At 43.2% G+C, this 22,678-nt stretch overlaps 1 protein-coding gene across 1 annotated transcript; it reads right to left on the bottom strand.

Annotated features, from left to right (window-relative positions):
• Positions 1-10,033: 10,033 nt before the first annotated feature.
• Positions 10,034-19,444, bottom strand: TNFSF18 (TNF superfamily member 18). Its single transcript, XM_024551845.4, has 3 exons — positions 19,255-19,444; positions 12,719-12,749; positions 10,034-10,681 (listed from the first exon to the last, which is right to left on the bottom strand). The coding sequence occupies exons 1-3, from the start codon at positions 19,405-19,407 to the stop codon at positions 10,335-10,337; spliced, it is 531 nt and encodes a 176-aa protein (XP_024407613.1). The 5' UTR covers positions 19,408-19,444; the 3' UTR covers positions 10,034-10,334.
• Between the last annotated feature and the right edge of the window lie 3,234 nt (positions 19,445-22,678).

Raw genomic sequence — 22,678 nt, 5'->3', positions numbered from 1 at the left:
TTATATATGTCACTTTATGTACATTACCTCATTTAATTCTCACAACACTATGACATAGTTATAACAGATACAATTATCCCAATTTTTACACATGAGAACTCAGAAAGAAGAGGAGTCAGTAGGCATGGCTGAGAATGGATGGCCACTCATTTATGCATTATTTACTCAACAACCACTAGTTAACATATGCGCACCAAACTCTGGGAGGGTATAGCAATAAACCAAATTTTTACAGCACCTGTAACTTAATGAACATGACTGCCAGTTAAAGAGATGATAACAATAAAATAAGATAAACGTTGTAACAGGGGTCTCTGAGGTCCAAGAGCAGAGGACCCTAGTTGAATGGTTGGAGGAAGCCTCCGTAAGGAACTTCCACTTGAGCTCAGATGGAAGGGGTGAGGAAGGAGTTAGCAGGTAACGTGGGAGTGGGAATGAATGCTCCATGGGGAGGGAGCATCATGTCCCAAGGACCAGAGCTGAGTGAAGACTTATCAAGAAACCAAAAGGATTTGGGCACGATAAGTGCAAAATGCAAGAAGGAAAAGTCAAGAGATGTGGCTGGAGAGTTAGACAAAGGACCGAGGTTATGTAGACCTTGTCATTTATTATAAGGGCAGTGACAAGACAAAAACAAGGCAGCATAGAAAGCCAGGGTAGTAAAATGTTTGGGAGGTCAAGGACCAGGGGGCATTTCAGGAATATAGTCAATCATGTTGATCTACAAAGACATCAAAGAATAAGAGGACTGAGAATAGGCCACCTGAGACATCATGGGTGACCTTACCCTTTTCTCTTTGGTGGTGGAGGCGGAACACAAGCTCCATGTGTGACTGAAAGACAAGGAAGTAGAAGCAAAGGGCGTCTGGACTGCGGTTTGAGAAGTTCAGTTCCATGGTTGCTAGAGTTGATGGCCAAGTCAAAGAAAGGTTTTTCAAGATAGAAAAATTTAAACGTGTTTGAAAGCACAGGAGAAAAGTTGATTATAAAAGCATAAATTAAAGATGTCATGAAGTCATTGAAGATTAGGGAAGTGGAAATACACAGCATGTCGACTGTAGTTCATATTGCTGTATTGCGTGATTGAAAGTTGCTGAGAGAGTAGATTTTAAAAGTCCTCATCACAGGAAAAAGCTTGTAATTATGTACGGTGATAGATGTTAACTAGACTAACCGTGGTGATCATTTTTCATATAAACAAATATCAAGTCATTATGTTGCACACCTGATACTAATGTTATATGCCAATTATATTTCAATAATAAAAAAGATTAAAGAAGCAGGATACATAGGAAAAGTGATAATGAAATGATTGGGTGAACAAAAAGACGGAGAGAAAGATCTGTATTCATATTTTTGAAGTCCAAGTACCAAGGCCGATCCTATTCATTGCCCTCTCCCTTGCTCTTTAATCTATAATAACACTGCTGAAAAGCTTTGTCATTTTAGCACTTGGTCCATCTTGGTAGTAGGACAGTTTTGCATTGGACCCAATTCATGTATCTTCATCTTTTAGATGATGTGAAAAAATTAAGTCACACATCCTTAAAACAACAAAGAAAATTAATTCTGGCAAATGAATAAACCCTTCTCCACTCCCGTGAAAAGGGAAACTGCTCGAATACAATAAATGGGTGTGGGAAGGCCTTCAACATTTGAACTGGGATGAGTCAGGCTGTTTTCTTTCGGCATTGCATCAACCGTAATAGAAAGTTCTCACATCTTTCACTAGGGCATCATCAATCTTTCCTCAAAATGTAGAGACCTGCCCCAAGCATTGGCAAGGAAGTAAGCCACCCAGCCCATCTTCTCCATGCCACCCACTCCACAGCAACAAAAAATGCCAGCAATGGGGCTTTCCTTAGGCATGTCAAGGGATTCTGCAGTTAGATACCCTGGAAGATCCCATCTCAAAGTATTTCAGAACTTCATAGATCTCTAGGTGCCGATTCTTCTAGTTATACAATGGAAAAGTAGAGGGCAAACTGATGCCTTTTGCAGGCCATAAGCAAAGGATATTGGGAATAAAATTGGTTCATTTTCTGATGCTGCGAAGCCGGGGGGAAGTCATCCAGAAGACTCACTTAATATTCTAAACATGTTAAACATACTCGGGCATGGGGCCGAGATCCAACAGTGAGAAATTCAACTGGCACGAGGATAAGTGCCGACTTCTAAGGTCAATACCACGAGTGCATGTGAACAAAGTAGAGGCCACCTGAGGAAAGGATCTGGGTGTCTTAGTTGACCACAAGTTTAAGACGAGCTACTAGCAAAATCTAATGCCGCTTTGGGCATACTAAAGAACAGAGTGTTTCCCTTGGGAGGAAATTATCTCCCAACACCCCTTCTGAAGGGCTTCATTCCAGCTTCAGTATAGCGACAACTGGAGTGTGAGCAGGGGCGGGAGAGCCACGATCACATTTGCATGCGCAGGTACAGCGTGCAAGTCTGTTCGATATTGATTTTGACCCCCGTTCACAACCAGCCTAGGAGATTGATGTTTGTGGATGGCAGTGCCGAAACCGGGGTGCATTCGGTGCCTTGAACAAGCTATCATGGTTAATAAGTGGCAGAGCCAGGGCGCTGATACCTCAACTTACATGCTTCCATCTGCACCATCCTGTAACAGCTTGGTTTGGCCTCAGGAGGGAAGACACAGAGGTTCGTGTTAACTCCCTTCCAACACTGCAAGGGCCAGGACGTGCGGCAGGAATTAGACTAATGAGAGACGCACTCTTGAATGAAAGCAGGCGGATGTTAAAAGAACGGGGTTCCACACAGGCTGGATGACTGTCCCTGAAGGAGTAGACAGCAGAAGACGGAGACTGTACGGCAAAGCCAATAAGCCAATGTGACCGAGCGGGATCGGTTGAACTAAATTATATTTCCTCATAAATCTTGGATTTAAAAAAAAACCTTCAGAGAAAATTCAGGAACAAGAGTTTGGGCAAATTTTTCCTTTGCTTTTGTTTATTCTATAAATCTCTCTCAATTGTCATAAAAGCAGCAGTGGGAAAAATGAGAGGGAGGAGGCCGTCACGATGACTGTGGAGATGGAACTGCTGGCAGGGCCATCTGCTCAAACTTGAGGATGCGTCATCGAAACCCTGGACACCGCGGTCATTCCTGCTCCGTGTGAACGGTGATAGGGAGTAAAGGATGAGCGCCAATCTTTCCCCACGATAATGTTTGAATCTAGCAGTGGTGCTTTCTTTATCCACACTCTTAAAATGTATTCTAATCCTTCAAAATATCATGTAAATAACCCAGGCAGTGTTGGCTCTTTCTACCTAATCCCCGTAATGGAGGCATCGTAGAAATAGGACCAAACTAGCGGTCGGAAACTTTGCTTTGGATACCTGTCCTGCTGCGTACTCCCTGGCTGGCCGGGGGCAAGCTGGGCGGGGTCTGGAGGCCTGCGGCCTGTCACTCAAGGTTTATGAGCACAGGCCCTGCCATGCAGATAAAAAGCAAATGTTTCAGCACCACGGAGACCTGGTTTTGAGCAATTCCCCGCCACTAAGATGTCTCACCGCAAGCATTTTACTAAATTCCTCCAGCTTCAGTTCCTTCATAGGCTGATTGAAGTTACGGATGGGAAAATGCACATCAGATTCTTATATAAATTACCAGTGAAGAGACTCACTAGTCATAATCCATATCTTTTCAGAAGGCGGATTTCAAAAACTTCCAACAAAATGAGATAGAATTCAATGACGAACAATCAGAAGGCGGGCAGGGGATGGGTCAGGAAAGATGGGACTATCAAAAAGAAATTCCTGACACTTCAATGACATATCACCTGATGAGGAAGTCAGGGCTTTTCTGATGGACTCAGACCCAAAAGCGTAGGAAAAAAAAGGGAGAGACGGGGCATGTAACCGAGACAGTTTCAGAACAGTAGCACAAACCTCCCAGAATAGAGCCAGGAAAACCATAGCCCAGGAAGAACTGAAAAAAAAAAAAAAAAAAAAGTCTGAAGCAAGAACAAAAAAAATGACTGCTCAATTTGTGGTTTTGTGTCTTGCTTGTTTGTTTACAGACTTAAGCCTTGGGGATAAGACTCCTTGGGGATAACAGTGTTATGTTAACTTTTATGACAGAGAAACCTGAGTTTCGCAGGACCCGATTTGCTTTCCTTCAATTGCTGTTAGTAATACTTACTGAGTACATGCTGTGTCGGCATCGTGCCCGATGCTGAGCCTTTTATGCTGAGGAGATGTACTCTTTTCTGTCCAGAGGCTGATAGTCCAGTAAAAAGACAGGCATGCAAATATAACAAAATATACCAAAATAATTATAGTACCAGAGGTGAGTACAAAATCCAGGGAAAACATAACTTTAAAAATACCCAAATCTGCCCGGGGCAGGGCGGTCTAGAGTAGGATTCACAGCAAGAATAACATTTAGACCGAAACGTCGCAGTCAGTGAAATGCTGTACAAACTGGAGTAATAAGTGATTACAAGAACCTACTATAACTTCCTGTGATTTTGAATGAGTTTAGCTCTATTAACCCTAGTGAATGTTTTAGTTTGCCAAAAAAAAATTTTTTTTACTAAGATTTTATGAAATAAAATGCCTGGCAAATTTTGCCGACAGTAGACAACCAGAGAAATTTCAGAAGACTAAAAATTGACAAACGTTATTTAGATTGTCAATTTTAAGAGGAAAGATTCAATGAAAGACAGTGTTGTGAATTGTTTGACAGAAAGGGCTTGGAATTAGAGCACTAAGGGACAATTCGGGCTTTGCTCCTCACTGTTGTTCGGCCTCAACCGATACTAAGCATCTTTGTTCTTTAGAGTCCTTGTCCTTGAAATGGGAGAATGAGAGGAGATATTCAGAATGTGTAGTGAGGATTACTTGGAAAGTGCTTAGAAGAACATGTGGCACATGGTAGGCTTTCAAGAAGTATGAGCTTTTTAATAATTCTACAAACTACAGAATGAAGTGGTTGACCTCAAACACAGAACAGATTCCAAAATAAAAGGTTTAGAAGACTTGCGACAGAAAAGGAAGTGGTGATATCTTAGGACCAGGGTGGGTTCACTAACATCAAATCATTCCCGAGCCCCATCCATTTCCTGTTTGGGCTCAGCCTTATCCTAAAATTTGCCGAAAGCATTTCTGTAGTAAAGCAAGCCCCTGGTTCTAAGATACCTACTTCCTAGGGAATCGAGGATAATTAATGAGATGGTGACTATCGGGGTGGTGATGGTGACATGGGTGCAAAGGCGATAGAAGCCAGCTTTCAGGGAGCACTTTTTACGTGTGTGCCTAGGATTCTCCATGCACTGCTGGGTTTCGTTTTTAAAGACCTGGAGGGATGGAAGAAAGCACACCATTTTGAGAGGTTGTTTGCAACATATTTATCTTATATCTTGCTGGTCATTCTAACCAAGAACCGGAGTCCCATGTCTTTTGTTCATTCATTTCAGTATCTGTTGAGTTATTTCTAGGACCTGAGCATGATTTTAGGTGCTACTGATACAGCATTGAATAAATAAGATACTTTCCTCTTGGGCCTAACCTTTTCTTGGGGAGGAGAAAGAACAGAAAGGATATTAAATAAACATCTCAATTTGAAAATTGACCAAGTTCAAAAACTTAGGAATAAGTCCGAATCTGTAATAAAAATAAAATCAATGGAAACCACGACTTCATTGTCTACTGGGTATCAGGAACTTCACAGATATTAGTTGGCATTTGAAACCTATTCTAAGTTTATTCTTTGATTCAGTAATTTAAATTCCAACTCTATGTCAGGCATTGAATAAACAGCAGTAAACAAAACAAACAATAAATTGAGTCTCAGAGAAAGCAGGTATTTTCTCCAAGATCCAAATAAGTAGCAAATGGCAAAACTGGAATTTGAAAACAAGTTTGAGGACAAAGGCACCAGTGAGGAAGTTACTGAAATTATCCTGGTGGCAGGGACAAGAGTCATAGCAGAAAAGAGGTCAGACTCTCTTGGAAGGTAAAGGCAGTCTGCTTTCTTCACAGAGTAAATGGGTGAAAGACAGGAGTCAAGAGTGAGCCCGTGGCTCAGAGGTTTTTGGCCCACGCCATACAATTAAAATGGGGATGGGGAGCTTCCAGAAAAGCTGGTTTGGGGCCACATTAAGAGATTCATTTTGAACGTGTTGACTTTGAGACATCCATTATACCTCCAATGTGAAATTGTGGAGTACACGGTTGGATTTATAAGTTTAGGGTAAAGGAGGTACGGATGAATATTTGGGGATTGATGCCAGTCAGGTAGATAAGGTAGCATTGATTGTGGCCGGGCGCAGATGCCTTGGATTGCCTCAGGTTGAAGCTGCCATCAGGTCACGACAAGCAAAGAGCCTGACCCTCTGTCCAGAGTCCAGTAGAGGACGGAGACCGTTCGCTTTTGTGACGAGGGATGGGGTTACAGCAAGTCTCACGGGTACCACCAGGTTTGTTCCTGTTGTTATTGATTTGCTTTTTATTTCGTGTATTTGTTTAGAAGACTTGACTCTTTTTAAATACTTGGGAAAATATTTGGCAGTGGTTCCTAAGCTGTAGTGTGCATAAGAATAACCCAGGGGTCAGGGCTTGTTAAGAATCTGATGTGTAGGCCTCATTTCTAAACTGTTTATTCAGCAGACTGTGAATGGGGTGTGGGGAATCACTTTTTCCTTTCAAGCATCCTGGGTAAATATGTTCTTGAGTCCACTTTTTCGGAACAATAATTCTTCTCTCCCACTGCCTTTGTATTTAGCTCTTATTTTCATGCTCCTGTGATGAGGGGTTGCGGCTTTTTGTGTTCCTGCACTTTACTAGAGGTCACTCGGGCCCCTTTTAGACATAGAAGAGTATCACTGGAGGTCAGAGCGGGCCTCTCTCCCCGACTCGGTTTTAGCTCAGGCGTAATCTCATTGGTACCTGGATATCAAAGTGGGAGTAAGGTGGTTGCCCCCACCAACGCGCAGCATTTATAGAAGGAATGAAGGTAAGCTTTCCTCCCCACTACTATTAGGGTATGTCAGCTGGACCAAGCACCTAGAAGAAGGCCAGAGTGGGGAGAAGGAGAGGTTGCGATAATATCTACAAAGGGAGAGCTTGTGAGTCCCCTTCATGCACACCTTTTGCGGGGGCGCTGGAAAGCAATGAAACTCTCTAACCTGGAGCCCAGTAGGAGGACTTCAAGGGAAACCCGGAAAGAGCTTTGAAATCTGTTTCTTGCCATTGGGAGATTCTGAGAACTGAAGCCCGAGTCCCATTGGAGAAGTAAAGCTGACAGCAGTCTGGAGTCTGACCCCACCCAGGAAATCTGTCAGGAGAAAGAGGCTGGCTCCTCGGCAGTAGAGATGGAAGACACTTACCACACCGAGCTGAGCTCATGCTCTCTGAGTTTGTAGCGCCAAGGCATGGACACAAACTTCCTGTGGATCTCTGTGGGACTCGCAGGAGAGTCGTGACCAGTGGGGCGCCCCCAAATACAGAGATTTTTTATTCAGGTCAGGGAAGGTATACTCGCTAGGGCATCATTTGTATTATATGATGCCCTAGGGGTGTCCAACCTTTTGGCATCTCTGGGCCACACTGGAAGAAGAAGAGTTGTCTTGGGCCACACATTAAACACATTGTGACATGTAATCACAAAAACATCTCATCATGTTTTAAGTAAATTTATGATTTTGTGTTGGGTCGCATTTACAGCCATCCTGGGCTGCATGTGGCCTGGGGGCCCTGGGTTGGACACCCCTGATTCTTCTACTTGAAGCTAATCCCCAGCTCCCCACCCCCAATTAGTCAATCGAGTTTTTGCTTTTCCTTCTAATACAAAATGAAATTGCTTCTTTGCGATAGAACACACAAAGGCAGGAATTTCTTCTTCAAGGTGCACAGATACACTTCCTCTAAGAAGTGAGTCTTCTCCATCACATGCATGAGACTACATCCCTTTTCAATTAACTGCTCTCTTCAGAAGCAGAGACTTAATCTGCAGGGTACAACCTACTCTAGGTCCGCTCGGATGGGGAAAAATGGAAGGCAAATAAAAATTAGTGTGAGGAGGATTGATGACAGCTTTGTTGGTGAGGGTGGGTAGGGTGGAGTCCAGGTGGGTGGAAGTCAGGTAGTAAAATCGTCTGACTGATGCATCAGAAATTCCAGCGAAAAGCCAATTGCATCCAGCTCTCACTTCTTTCACGTGGGCAAGGAACTCTCTGACGCACCCTCTTGTTCTCTGGGTCGCTAACTCTAGTCTGATAACCCACAGATAAGTCAGCCACAGTTCACTTTCCAAGACATATTTTATTATAGGTTTAAAAGTAAGAAACTACTCAAGGAAACAAGGAAGCAGAGTATGCATTGAAAACAAAGGCTGAAATCACAACACCAGGGACATCTGAAGATCATCTGCAGGTAGCTGTGTCTCTGGTTGCCACTGATGAGACCTCTGTTTTCCCTGAGAAATTACTATCATGTGAGGCTTTTGCTGCAAATACAGTTTCATTAAAAAGGAGAATTTGACAAACAGTGGTGCACCAGAGTGAATGAATTCTCAAAACCAAACTAAACCAAGCCCTGATTTGTCATGCTTGCCAATTACCATGGTGCAAATAGCCCCGCCATGGCCAATTTCAAGGATGGCAGTATTTAATGATAACCAGATTGAAAAAACTTGTAAAAATTTAGCAATCACTTCCCACAAACTAGTGGCAGCCCATTCCAGTACACAGCTGCTTATAATTTAACAAAGATCAATTCTACCAAGTTTCCATAAATATGTGATATAACTTAAATTTCCTGAGAAGGTACCTAAATGCAGGAGGAGCAAGGCATGGAAGCCTTCTGCCCTCTTGCTCCTCAGCAGATGTTTAGAAAAATACTTCCTGAGAAACCTCTTGGTCTCAGGCTCACCCTGTTCTCAGAGCAATTTCTGTTACACACAATACAAATATATTTAAATTAACTTTATGCGTGATACTATTAATTAACATAATGTAACTTTTTACAAATATCCATAAATATTTTAAATTCAGTTAATATGTAATCATGTTATATAGCTTTCAACAAGAGTCCACAAGGAGCATGTTAATTTAACAGAGTCCCAGACTTGGGCAGGCTGCCATGGCATCGAGTCTGTACCCGTTTGGTCAAGGCAGGCTCTTCAAAGCGAGGACGGGGATTTGGTTGGAGTCCGCCGTGAGCAACACCCCGGTGCGCCCTGCTCCAGGCAGGGAAGGGAAAAGAAGTTTGCCAAGAAAGGAGCGATCTGTTGCGGCTTCCCAACCCCTGCCCACCTTGGGCTGAAAGGGAGCACACCTCCTGAAAGCTGAACCTGTTACACTTTATCGGCTTGCAAGGTGATGGCAGAAACTCCAACTCTAAAGCTGAGACAGTGATACAGTGGGAAGCCCACTGGCCCCGTTCATCACTAGTTCTGTGGATTGAGACAAGGCATCTGCCTTTGTATCCTCGTTGTTAAAATAGTGCCCAAAATACCTGTCCCATTAAATTTATAGAGTTGCTCTGTGATATGTGAAAGCACCTTGTAAACCGTGGAGAGCCAGCTAAATACATGAAATCCTTCCGCGACACCATACAGCACTGGCAGTACAATTTCCGGGGTGAGACCTTGTGATTACCAGTGCTTGCTCTGTCTTTACCATTGACGATGTTTAGATGCACACACAAACAAGATCTCGTGAAGCCCTGTGTGAAGGTACAGAATGACCCCTTCCACCCGCTGGCTCTGCAAAGCACCCTGCATCCTGAGGATGATGAAATCAAAGGAAATTCCCAAATAAAGTGCATTCCATTCCATGCCACCTGTGCTTCTTTCCCACTAGTTCTTTGCAGTGTTCTCTATCCTCTAATATCATCGCATGCCACCCCACCTTTTTATTAGGAGGGTCTCAGAGGACGGGAGTATGGGGAAAATAAAGTGAAACAGCCCAAGAATATGAGAAAAAGACCAGGCTACTGTGCTACACCCTTTTAGCATACTAGGTGAGACTCCCATGAGTATAAGACCTCATTTTTCCACCCAGGGATTCAAAGATTAGACAAAGACTCTTCGAGAAGCTTCTGCCCTTTGGCCACCCATATTCATTTTTCCACGGATTAATAGTGTCTTTGCCAAGCCAATGTCAGGGGTAACCAAATGCCCTTGGCCCTTCCTCTGAGTCTCTTTCAGATAAGCATGAGAGGTGAACATTCATAGGCAGAGGAGTTCTGTTTGTTGGGATGTTGATGTGTGCCCCCAAACTGTAGACATCGAAAACCTGTCTCCTCCAACCCGCCCACCAGCATCTCGGCATGTGCTGAAGAGGACGGGGAGACCAGGCCAAGACTCTAAGCGATGAACTGGGGATTGGCTAGCAGTAAGATCCCCCAGTACGTGTTATTCTTTAGAACCTGGCATTCAGTGTTGAAGATCAAGTCTATTGTATCTCCTTCATGCAACTCATAAATCCCTCCTACATTTTGGATTGTAGCATTATTTTTTACACTTTGTATAATGCCTTTGTTTTTGCGGAGCCGCACGTCGAAAGGAGCTGCTTCTTTGTAGGTTGTGTTGGGAGCCACTTGACCATAAATTGAATACAAGCCATTCTGTAGTATCTGCAGCTTCCAGTCAGCTACCTGCTTCACGCAAGAGGGCTCGAGAGATACCATTTGCCATTTTGAAGGTAATGGTCCTAGAAGAAATTTATAAGGGAGGGAAAAAAAAGGAAAGCATAGTTATTTCATTATTTCATCATCTTCCTGTTTACAGTTCTTTCCCCTTCCTATATTAATAGGTTGTTTCTTTACCTGGTCTATACTAGTTGTCTCCAACCACAATTGGACTATATTAAGTATCCATCTACTCCTTGTTTAGAGAAATTGCAAATCCTAAGTGTGTCACTTGCTTGGGGAGCTCTAAGGAAATGGATTTGGAATAGAAAAAGGGGTTAAGTTTTATGGGGCGTTGTGTGTCTCACCGACTCACGCACCAGGGGTGTGATAAGCAGGGTTGGCAAGCCAGGAAGAATAGTCACGCTTTTCTGTGTAAGAACTACTTACTACGTGTCACTTGATTCATGAGATGCATTTCCTGAATCCAGGTACCATGGTGCTGCCCCCTCACCGCCTCCCTTCACCCCACCTTAGTTTTCTCCACCGAAGGCGTCGGCAGCATTCTGTGAATTGAGTTGTCCCTTTGTTGTCTCTCTCTCCCTCACTTCAGGACATCCTTGTTCATTGCTAGGTCTTCAGCACCTAAAGAGTTCCCGGGACCTAGCTCACGCTCGACAACCGTTTCTTGACTGAGTGATGCATCCGCATTCCTGAGCCAGGTGCACTGCGTCTAAGTGAGGACTCTTCTCCTCAGTTTGTAGGCACATAGCCTTCAAAAGCCACTTGAGACACCATCAGCCAAACCCTCCAAAAATAGCTACTGGTAAATTCATGAATTTCAAAATGGAAAATTATTTGTTTAAATATAAGTATCCCTAGCTTAACGCCAGCACAGGGGGTGGGGGAAGGGTCAAGACTTAATCATTAGTTTTCATAGGACTATTTGGAATTTGAGTATTTTCCTAATGTTAGTTGTTTGTACACAGCAGTGTGATTTGAGAGCCCGAAAAGGTGCTTTCACCACCCAAAATGCTTATCTAGCCTGTTCTGTCATTCTCCATGGTTTTTGTTATAGGGGGCAGAGCCTTTATCCCATACTTAGAAGGAACCCCTGATGAGAAAATACCTGGAAAGAAATAACACGTTGACTAAAATTCGTATTTACATATAAATGACTGACATAAGACTCTGAGTGTAGATTCCGCAGGACCACAAAGAAAAGACCATTAGAGCAAGAAGCAAAGTCTGTGTGGGTGAGCCCGGAGCCCAGCGAATGTTTTCTGGCTTGACACGTGATAGGCAGTAGCCAATAGGCTAGTAAGTCGCCGGGAAGAAGTGTCCCTGGTTCTCTTACTTAGTTCTGTGACAGAGACAAGTAAGTAGAGGTTCCCCAAATCCCACGAGCCCAGGAAGCCTGGTGTTTTGAGCTGCATGGGAAGCAAGGGGGACTGTTCATTTCTAGAAACTCTCTCAGCTGAAAATGTGTGTTTGGCCCGAAACCTAGAAACAACCCCAAATGTATTTATTTGCATTTTTGTATGTATTCTAAGACATAGCCTAAGGCTCTGTTTAACTGTATACTACAGTGTGTTTTCTAAGCAAATACCAGGTCACTATAAGGGAAAGTGACTCAGAAGCTAAGAGGAGACGAGAAAGGAGCAGAGGAAGTGGCCACTCCCCGCAACTCTCCTTCTTCTTCTATACATCTAGAAACAGAAACAACCCCCCCCCCCCACACACACACACTCTCTTTCTGCTGGACACCGGCAATGTGTGAAATGTGAGGAGGATGTGGAGTTTGTCAGAGAAATCTGAACCATGTTCTTATTAAAACCTTGAATTAAAAGTCGGCTCCAGGATCTCAGATGCCCAGGTCCGCAAAAGCTCTGTGCGCCCCTGCCCAGAGATGTGACCTTCCCCAGGGCACCACTGGTCTATCTGGTTGGCCTCGAAAGCCTCGGCTCCTAGACCGCGGGTGGGCACACGATAAGCAGTTAGAAAAAGTAGCTGAAGAATGACTAAGATAGAATAAAGGCTTCCTCACAGCACTGGAACTTGCCTTCTTGCTTCAAATGCTAAGAGAAGTAAGAAGGAGACATGCAAGACAGGTTACTCACCAAACTTAGCGACACAGGGTTTGCCGACAGTCTGTAGGGAAAGAGAAAACGGAAATTGATCGGGATGATGACGGCATCACAACTGTCTTAACTGATTTATTTAGAGCCTCAAATTCCTGAGGCAAACTTCTTTTGCTAGCCAGGGGAAAAAAAAAAAAAAACCAAAAAAAACCTTCTCTCAACTTTGTCTTGGCTCTCTCAGCTTCCCTTTACAGACGTCCGGCTTCGTCCTTGACCTTTCATTACCTAACTATCCTTTTGAGCCTTCCTGACAAAGGTCGAGGCCTCATTCCATCAGCCTAACCTCTTCCCGCAGTACAACTATTCGATCTTGGACTCTCATCCCCTTGGGCCACAGAAATTTTCTATAAACACTACTTTCCCCACTCCAGTGCTTGCCCAAGGTGACCCCTTGACATTTATGAATAAAATAACAGAATTTCTATTTATGTTTGTTTTTATGTTGAATAATAAGAGATTACACTATAGAAGTATTTACAACTGAGGTTCATAAAACCACCCTTATTTAATAGTCAGACAATCACGCATTATACAGAGCAACAGAAATACCCTGAGGAGAACTCAGTTTCAAACCCTTGCAACATACCATGATTCACAGGCTGCAAGAAGCCATCAGTGTGGTTAATTTTATGAACACAAGTATTTGAATGCTAAAGGCTTTAAATACTTGTAGTAAGATCAAGTATAACCAAAAAAAAAAATGTACTGTGTAAAGTTTATTGGTTTCCCAGCGACCAAGTGCTTAACAGACTTTTGGAAGTTAAAGACGTTGCATCTTTTTTAATAGGATTTCTCCATCTGCTGTGACAGGAATAAATTAAGGGAGGCCAGGGCAAGGGAGTGGGACCAGCTAAGAGGTCCCTGTAGTCACCTGGGCAAGAAAGTATGGTGCCTCTCGCTGAGGTTCTGGCGGGTGAACACGGGGATCAGCAACTGGAAAGAGAGCCAACAGCAGTCCTGACTTGGTTGTGGGATGAAAAAATAAAAAGAGACAGAGAAGACCCCAAGATTTGGGGCACAAGTTGTTGGAACGAATTGCTGAAATGAGCAAGGCTTAAAAGTAGTTCATTATGGGGCAAGAATGAACCGTGAGTTCTTGGAATTGCCAAGTGTGGTGGCTTATTAGATACCCATTAGGTATCCATTGGGTCAGTGAGGGTGGAATTTAAGGTTCTGAAGACATCAATTTGGAGTCTCAAGATGTTACGTGAGGCTTTAAGACATGAGCCTGTATGAGATCATCTAGCCAGTGAGCGTAGACAGAGAAGATCACCGGGACAGGGCAGTGTCCAGAGGTCAGGGAATGAGGAAGAGCCAGCAAAGGAGATTCAAAGGAAAGGGAAGGGGTCAGAAAGTGAACGTGACAGTGTGACATTTGGAAGCCAAGAGAACAAATTGTTTTCAGGGAAGAGGACTGATCAGCTGGGTCAAATGCTGTCAATGGGTCAAGAAAGAAGGGGACAGAGGTGGCCCAATGGACGCAGTCAATGGGGTCCTCAGCAAAAACGTGTTCTGAGATATAATGAAGACAGAAGCTTAATCTGAATGAGTTTATGAGTAAGTGGGAAAAAGAACAATCGGAGGAGTTTTGCCATAAGGGAGCACAGAAAAATGGAATGGGTCCCGGATGAGGATGAGAGGGCAAAGAGATTCTTGTTTGTTTGTTTCTGGTGCTGTTGTTTGAATGCGAGAGAAGTGAAGACATGGTTATCTGTTGCCATTTGAAGGAAATGTTTCAGTAAAGTGCAGAGGGCTGGTAATATGAAGAGCTAGGAGACTGCTGTTGGAGCAATGTCCTTGAGTCAGTAAGAGAGGACAGAGTCTAGTTCATGGGTGGACTTAAATAGGTGCGCGAGCAAGTCATGCATCGGGACAAGAGGAAAACACAGTACACGTGAACGAAATTGCAGGAGAGTGCCCCAGTAGGCTGAGGGGCTTGGGGACTCTTTCCTGGCTCCTCTATTTTCTCACAGGACCCAGAGGCAAGGGTATCAGGTGAGGCAATGGGGAAGAGACATTAGATCTTCAAGGAGAAGTCAAGGAAATGAAATAGAGGAGACGGCAAAGTCTTTCCCTCCGCTATATTCAGCTGTGAAAGACACAGAGCAGCTGGATTTGATCAGTGCCGTCAGTTTTCCAGGATTGCAGTTTCCAAATTAAAATATAATGAAGGGAGACAGAAACAAGTGAGTGGGTCAATGCAAGTTAGGGTTATAGTAGTAAACCATGGGATTTAAGTTGTGGAAGGAAGGAAGGAAGGAAGGAAGGAAGAAAGAAGGCAGGAAGGAGGGAGGGAGGGAGGGAGGGAGGAAGGGAAGCCCAACTTTATTTTAACTTTTAAGAATATAAAAACTCGCCCTGGCCAGTGTGGCTTGGTTGGATGGACCATGGTCCTATGTACCAAAAGGTCGCCGGTTCCATTCCTGGTCAAGGCACATGCCTAGGTTGTGTATTTGGTCCCCGGTTGGGACACATACGGGAGGTGACCGGTCGATGTTTCTCTCCCCCTCCCTTCTTCTCTCTCTAAAATCAATACATGTATCCTTGGGTGAGGATTAAAAAATAAAAATAAAATTAAGAAAAAATAATATAAAAACATTGCACCATTGAGGAAGGGTATAAGAATTCAGAACCATGAATTTTGTCACGGTAAGCACACTCAGGAGTGCGTCCTTCCATTTGGATCTGCATTCCTTTGTGAGGTAATTTTTTCGGGGATGAACGTCAAAACCATGAATCAAGTAAATTAAATTAGAATAGAACCTTCAAATTACTGTATCGTAAAGTCAAATTAAATAAGGAAATAAAAGTAACATTTCATGAATTATTAAAATATTAGTTCAATTATTTTAAAAGTGTTTGTTATATATTAATATGACATTTTGGTGAAAGCAAAATGGTTCTGCTCTGTGATTAAACTACATTAAGCATATTATTTGGTTCACTCTTATGCATTTCTATTTGTGCATTTAAAAATATATAGTATTAGTACTTTTATATAATTTATAATAGCATAAATTTTGGGATTGAAATCAAAATACAAAACATTTTGATTTGAATAGGGGGTGCATTCAGAAAGTTAGGCCACTATTGCAGAATACATCAGTGGGTCCCCACAGTTGTTTTTGATTTTGCAATGATATCATCCTCATCTTGAGCTTTATTAGAAGAGACGTTGAAATTCCATTTGGTTTAACTCATGAGAGGCATGTGATAGGGAGTCCCTTCATTTCAATTTCCTCATTTATAAAATGAGAAAAATAATATAAAATTCGTTGAACTTGGTCTTGATTTAAATTAGGTCATTCTTGTGAAGGGCTTTGCCCTGTTAGTCTGTCTGGTCCTGCTCGATAAATAGTAGCTCTATGGAGAATGATGCTGATTATAATGAAGAATTTAATACAACTTTAAGCACCTACATTCCCAATGTTATACTAGCATTGTAAGCAAGAGAAACAAATGTAATTTATGGTCCTCTCCTCTTAAAAAGTTTACAGTCTTTCTAGAAAGACATGATTGCATGCATGGAGCAACTGGATAACAATCTAAATATAAATGGATGCCAAAGTATACGCTGCAGATAAGATCTGTACTCTCAGGTACAAAGAGAGTGGAAACACCTGAGGTTGCAGGCTAGTTGCCAGGGACAGAAATCCCGCGCACTGTCTCGTGGGATGCTTTCATATCTACGTAAGCGCCAGAAACCACCATTGTAACATTCTCTGATTATCGCCACCAATCAAAATCTGTCCAATCACAAAAATCATCTATTTGGCAGTGAGGTACAGTCTTTGGCTGAGGAAGTGAAATAAGCAAGGAATACCCATATTGTTAAAGGTCTTGAAATTTAGCTTCATTGTACTGCCATTAATAATTATGGTGCAAATATTCACCACCACAGTCTTCTAAGAGGCTACCCTGGGCCAGGCACTGTACTGCCTCATTAATCCTTACCCCAACTGTGTAAAGTGAAAATTGGCAGCATGCTCATTTGCAGATGTGGAAATGAGTGTACCGGAGATTAAGTAGCTCACCCAAGGCCAAGCAGCGGATAAGAGGACAGGCCAAGATGACTCACAGGGCTCACCCCTGCCACTCCACGGGGTGGCTTCTATTTATACTCTGGTAATGTATGGAGGATTTAATGTTCACTTCTAAATAAGCACATGTGACTTTCAGCTTCAACTTTAATTTGGGTCATTGTTGCTGAAGAAGTTGCTCTTGTAACCCCGCTTGATTTAAGCCAACATTTACATAATTGGGTTCACATGGCGAAAGCTTACTAGTTCTTCCTCCAAACTAAACCTCATCTCAGATCATCCTTTGGAAATAGTCTTCCGTGCTTTCAAGCAGAAGCACAGCCTCCACTTTTGGAAGCACCCTTCATTTCCCTGAAGCAGGGGACTCTTCTGAACACGTAGGTCCTTAGGGACAACGTCTGTGCAGTAATCTTCCCTGAGGACTAGGCCAAATCGCTTGGGCTCCTAGCCAATCCTTTCCAGCAGGCTGTCTTCTGACAGCGGGAGGGGAAAAAAAGAAATAATTTTCTCCCAAAGAAATTTCTGTTGGTCTAGAAGGAGCCAATCTTCCTGTCTAAAGCTTCGTGAGTTAGAGCCTAGAGAAACGGGAAAGTGGGATTTTTGTATATAAAAGCAAAGAGTGGAGATTACAATAATCTAAACTCCAAGGTTCATGGATATTGTAAGAAGGTGGAAGGGGCCCCTGGTAATGACGCACCATCCACTAGCCACTCAGGCCTCTTTTCCAAATATGTTTATTTGTGGTCAATAAGGAAAGGTCAGGACAGGCCATGAAAAGTGGAATACACGAGCTAGAATTGCCTGTCAGGCCGTTGGCCTTTCCTGTAGGGAATAGCCTCCATGGTATCCTGCCAGGACAGTTTTCTGAAAACCTCTCAAACACTCCCAATCTGGAACAGACTCTGGGCTCTTTCTCTAGAGGCAGAACCTTTCATTGAGAAGCTGCAAGTCATCTGGGAAAGAGGATCCAGAACCGGAGCTCAAATACATGGGACTGGTCAAGTTCGATTCTGGTGAGAGGTGTCCCCTTCCCCCTGGAACTACTAGATTTCTTCTGTCCCTTTGCAAGAGCCACTGTGTTCTGTTGAGAAAGGCACTTTCCTCCCTTTCTATGCATTGGGTCCCCATTCATGCGCAGGATCAGAAGACGCATAACATGTCCTGTGTTCTTCAAGGTCATCTGGCTAATGCACCTTAAGTGTTAGTGGTCTTTAGAAGGAAAAAGCACTCCCAAATTGAAGCTATTGCTATTCTTCCCCTTGCCTACTTCAGAAACCTAAATACTCAGAATTCCTGATGGTTCTTGTCTTTCTGTGCAAAGCTTCACCGACCCAGAAAATGCAAACTCCAGCTTGCTACCTTCCCTGAGAGCGCGGAGGTGCGGTTATCCGTGCTTCTGTGCCCTTGCGTGTACCGAGGCAACACAAATCCATGGGCTCCTGTGTGAAAATGCAGGCAAACCTACACTGGCCCCAACGCAACACCAACAACTGCAGTGTGCTGCTTGCTCCTGCGTTTTTCCCTCAATTGGTTTCAAATCTCTTAAGGGGTAGAACTGTATCTTTGAAATCCTCGCTGGCCAATCCCCTCAGAAAAATGTTTCCGCAGTCCCTGATTTCATGTCATGGCCCTTTCTTAAATGTACTGCTTTATTCTCCCCAAGGCTTAGAACCTTCAATCATACCCCAAATGGACTAGACCTTAAATGACATAAAGCATTTTTACTTTTCCTTTTGGTCAGTACTGTGCAGTCAACAGTCAGAAAAACTTGTTATAAGGATCTACTGTATCTCCATTTCCTTTACTGGACCCACAACTTGGACTGGAGCTGAATGGGAAATTCCTAATAAGCATCAGGGGCTTCCCAAATAGGAATGAGCTTCACCCTTTCCCCATGAAGAAACTGGGGACAAGAAAGATGTCCTTCTCAAATGTATACAGCTAGTTCCTGGGAGACCCAGGACCAGAATCCAGATCTTCTTACTCCTAGTTCAGTGCCGTTTCCCTCCTCAAAGTCACTGTAACCACCTGTCACTCACCTTATTCTATCTCCCGCCGTCTTTTTATGTCTCTTCCCTCAGTTAGACTATAGTTTGCATCCCATTCCTTGAGCAAGCATCATGCTTTACACCTTTTTATGCCACCAAGAGGATTTATTTAACAAAGTTCCAGAAAGGGAAAAAATGCTCCACAGGCGTCTGCCAAATGACTGACTTAATTAAGTGATTCCATCTAACTCAGTTCTGCAGCCAACATTTAGTGTTTCTCATTGCTTTCATTTCCAAACACTTAGATAAGCCTCCGAAACCATATGTCATGACAAAGTCGAAATGACATTTCTGTTCTCTCTACCCCCATGCCTCTTCCTTTCAACTAGCTCTAACAGTATTGAGTGGCAGTGACAATACCCAGGCTCACAGAAGACAGAAGGATTACAATCAACAGCAACCTTGGGTACCACTGTTGTCTCCTTACCTTGAATGGGAGAAGATAGAAGACTACTGTGCTGAAGAAGCAAACTAGTAGCACAGTTACTACTGAGAAGACACATAGCTTCCAGCCTGGCCTCTGTGCTCCTGAGGGAGTTGCATGGTGCAAAGGCATATTCTCCACGTGTTCCAAACTCATTCTCTGCAGGGATGAGAGCAGTGGAAAGCACAGATTCGCAAGTGTTGGGCCAGTGATGCGACAACTCGATTTTGTCTGTGATAATCAGTAGTGGGTGTGAAGGGGCGGGGTTTCTTTCTGATCCTGTCTGATGGAAAAATGATACTCTGAGTCTCCTGTTGGTACCAGGCCAAATGTATTCACTCAGCAGAATGGAAGGCTTAAAAAAAGAGCCGACCCAAATAAAGAGAATGGAAAAAAAAAAAACAACGCAAGGGAAGTTCAGAAGGAAAAATTTCTTTCCTGGAGCAAGAGGAAGTACAGTGCAATGCAACATTAAAAATTATTTCCAAATAGGAAAATTACTTTTTGTAAGAAGAAGTAAAATCTCAGATAAGGTTCTTTCATACTTCGGATATGATTTAATTGCGTTGGCAGGGGGGTGACAAGGTAGGGAGGCTAAGATGGAAAATACAGAGTTTCATTCATTTCTAGGACATAAAATAAGTTCCTTTTGAGAGAGTCTCTAGCAAACACCAGGGTAATACTAGAATTTGACGTGAAATATTCATAACCACAACAAGCTCAATTCTCTCCTATCTCAGTATATTAAAACCCTGGTAACTCAAGGCTGGCATCAAACAGAAGGGTGACTTTCCTGCACCATGCCCTCCCCCCGAGCTTGCACTCTTTTCCCTCCACCCCCCAAAAAACCTTGAATTTTCTTCCTGGCACTCAAAATGCTGGTTTACTATAAAATTGAGAAAGTCCTCTGGTTCTCTGTGCCTCAGTCTTTCCATCTGTTCCTTGGGAAACCTACGTTGTTCACAGGATTCTAGCATCATGTGATGGAAAGAACATGGGTTTTGAACTCGGACCTAGGAGGGACCTGGAGTTGCCCAGCTCTTGTCCACGCCCTTGTCCACTCAGTGACCCCTGCATGGCACTGGACCCCTCAGTTTCTTTCATTGTAAAATGGAGATTGTCTCCCCTCCACAAGGCTTTTTGGAGAATGAAATAAATGTCAAAGGCTTGTCTCAGCAGAGGTGTTCCATGATTATTTATCTCTTCCCCACCCTTCTTCACGATGTGGTGGAGAATGAATCAATTATAAAATCCTAGAAAAAGAATGATTTTTAAAATATTTACCATAGGGTGTAATTCAGCTAAAGTTCACTTAGATAGCAGGAGGTAAGATGAAAACATTTTGAAGACAATTTTTCTTTAATCTAATGGAAAGTTAAAGATTTTAAAACTCAGAAAAGCCTGAAGATGTAACTATTCATTTCCAAAGGAGGAAGCTAAGAATAACCTAGGCAGTGGCCCCTCACACCAGCGATGGCCGGGAAGCAGCAGAAACCATACTGTTTTATGACCCCGCCGCCTTCCCTCAGACCCCCACCGCTCGCAGCGCTGTTTCTCGGGGAGCTGTCGTTTCAACGGGGCTGTTTGACCCTGATTACCAGACTACCCGGGAAGAGGAGACTCGCAGCGTCACATAGTGATAGTCGCTCAACACCGCCGTACTTTCCCGGCTTTGAACTAGATGGGGTGACGTCATGAGTAATGCCCCGACCCGAGATCAGGGGCGATGCAGCGTGCCTGCGACTTCTGTGCCCGCGTCCTGCCTGAAGCGCACGCGCACAAGCGCGGCCCTTTAAACCGACCCTGAAAGTTACACTCTTTCCTCCACACTCCTCTGGTCTGCTTCCTTTTCCCGTCTCCTCTCCGAGACAGGGAAATTAAGATGGAATTAAGCCCCTCTGCTTAGTCACTTCAGTAAATGTTTATTCAAACGGGGAACTCTTCCAAATAAAATCCAGCTCCTCCTCCTGCCCTTAACCAAGGCAAGGCTCTGGTATGTCCGGATTGTTTTAACCTTACAAAAGTCTAAAAATGACGGCTTATCTCAATACATTCCTCTTTTCATGAAACAGGGTTCAAAAATGACGAAACTTCAGGTTAGAACAAGTGACAGTAGGGAACACTTTCTGATATTCTGAAGTAGTGAGTCACCCCTGGTATCTCTTTAATGCAAGCAATCAGAACTGACATCTCAGGATGTGACAAGCAGTAAATGTGCGCCAAACCCACGCTTCTGCATTTACCCTGGCCCTGGGTCACATACTTGGAATGAGATTTTCTCAATTAAGTCCACCTAGCAAATCCCTGTGGAACATTCACCATTGGCTCGCTGCTGTGCTGAGAGTTTGGGGGGTTAGAAAGTAAGTCACAGATGTCAAGGTATTTTCTGCCTGACTAGATTAAAGCCTTATACACAGGGAGACAGGGGCCATGGTGAGTAGCGGAAGACAGGGCCTCGAAGAACAGAAGGATCTAGATAAAGAAAAGTTGGAATTGGATGGTTTGAGAGGACAAGGGTGGGAACTCACCGTGTTTCCGGAGGGAATGCAGAACCATGAGGAACAAACATTCAGAGGTATGAATATCTGTGAATGTTAGAGATTTTACAAAGAGAGTGTGAGCAACGACAAAACACCAAACTTTTGAATAGTCTAGCAGTTTTCATTTAGGAACTGCAAAATGAGGAACTTCGAAAAAATTAGCAAAAAATGTACTCATTTTGTGACAAATACATTTGTCTTTGGTTTAAAGATACATAGACAGGTGACAGATGGATGGATGGATAGGGAGATAGATAAATATGATACATAAATAAGATTTTAAACTTGGAATTTGAAGAAGGCAACAGCAGTATCTGTTAAGATTTATAAATGCCCACTCTATCAAAAGTATTATATACAGCTAAATATACATAAATAGATATATAGGTACATCTATACATACACACACTTATATATACACATATTTACATATTATGTGTACAATAAATTCTAACAGATATACTGAGATTTTGTATATCAATGTCCAAATCATTTTCTCCATGGAACTAACGGCAATCCTATTCACGGGGGCCGTCTAGGAAATAGCTCGAATCCAAACTATGTTTTTCTTCCATGACATGGGGCCCTCTGCTATGACCCAAATTGTCTCATTGTGTGATGTTTCTACATGTCTCCTTTCTAGGAGCCCTTACCCGATTCTCTGTTATTCTTCTATGTCTCACTGGCTCAAATGCAGCCTTTAAGTCACAAACTTAGTGATCACGCTCCATGGAGACCCTCCTGTGTCACCTACCTGCCTTACCGCTCATCTCTGAGAAAGGCTGTGTGGGATACTAGGTTCCTGTCTCTCTAGCCTGTGTCCTCTATGTGAGTGATTTCTTGGGTTTTTTTTTGGGGGGGGGGTCTTTGCTAGCCTAGGCAGTATG

The sequence above is a fragment of the Desmodus rotundus genome, chromosome 12 (assembly GCF_022682495.2).
Source record: "Desmodus rotundus isolate HL8 chromosome 12, HLdesRot8A.1, whole genome shotgun sequence".
NCBI lineage: Eukaryota > Metazoa > Chordata > Mammalia > Chiroptera > Phyllostomidae > Desmodus > Desmodus rotundus.
Note: the sequence above shows the minus strand (reverse complement) of the source record. Positions and strands in the feature narration are given on the sequence as shown.

Excerpts from the sequence above, each read along its gene's own strand:
- TNFSF18 (XM_024551845.4), bottom strand. The coding sequence starts at position 19,407 with ATGAGTTTGGAACACGTGGAGAATATGCCTTTGCACCATGCAACTCCC. Across the intron at positions 12,750-19,254 it reads TCTATCTTCTCCCATTCAAG|ACTGTCGGCAAACCCTGTGT; the intron begins GTAAGGAGACAA and ends CTTTCCCTACAG. Across the intron at positions 10,682-12,718 it reads ACCCTGTGTCGCTAAGTTTG|GACCATTACCTTCAAAATGG; the intron begins GTGAGTAACCTG and ends AATTTCTTCTAG.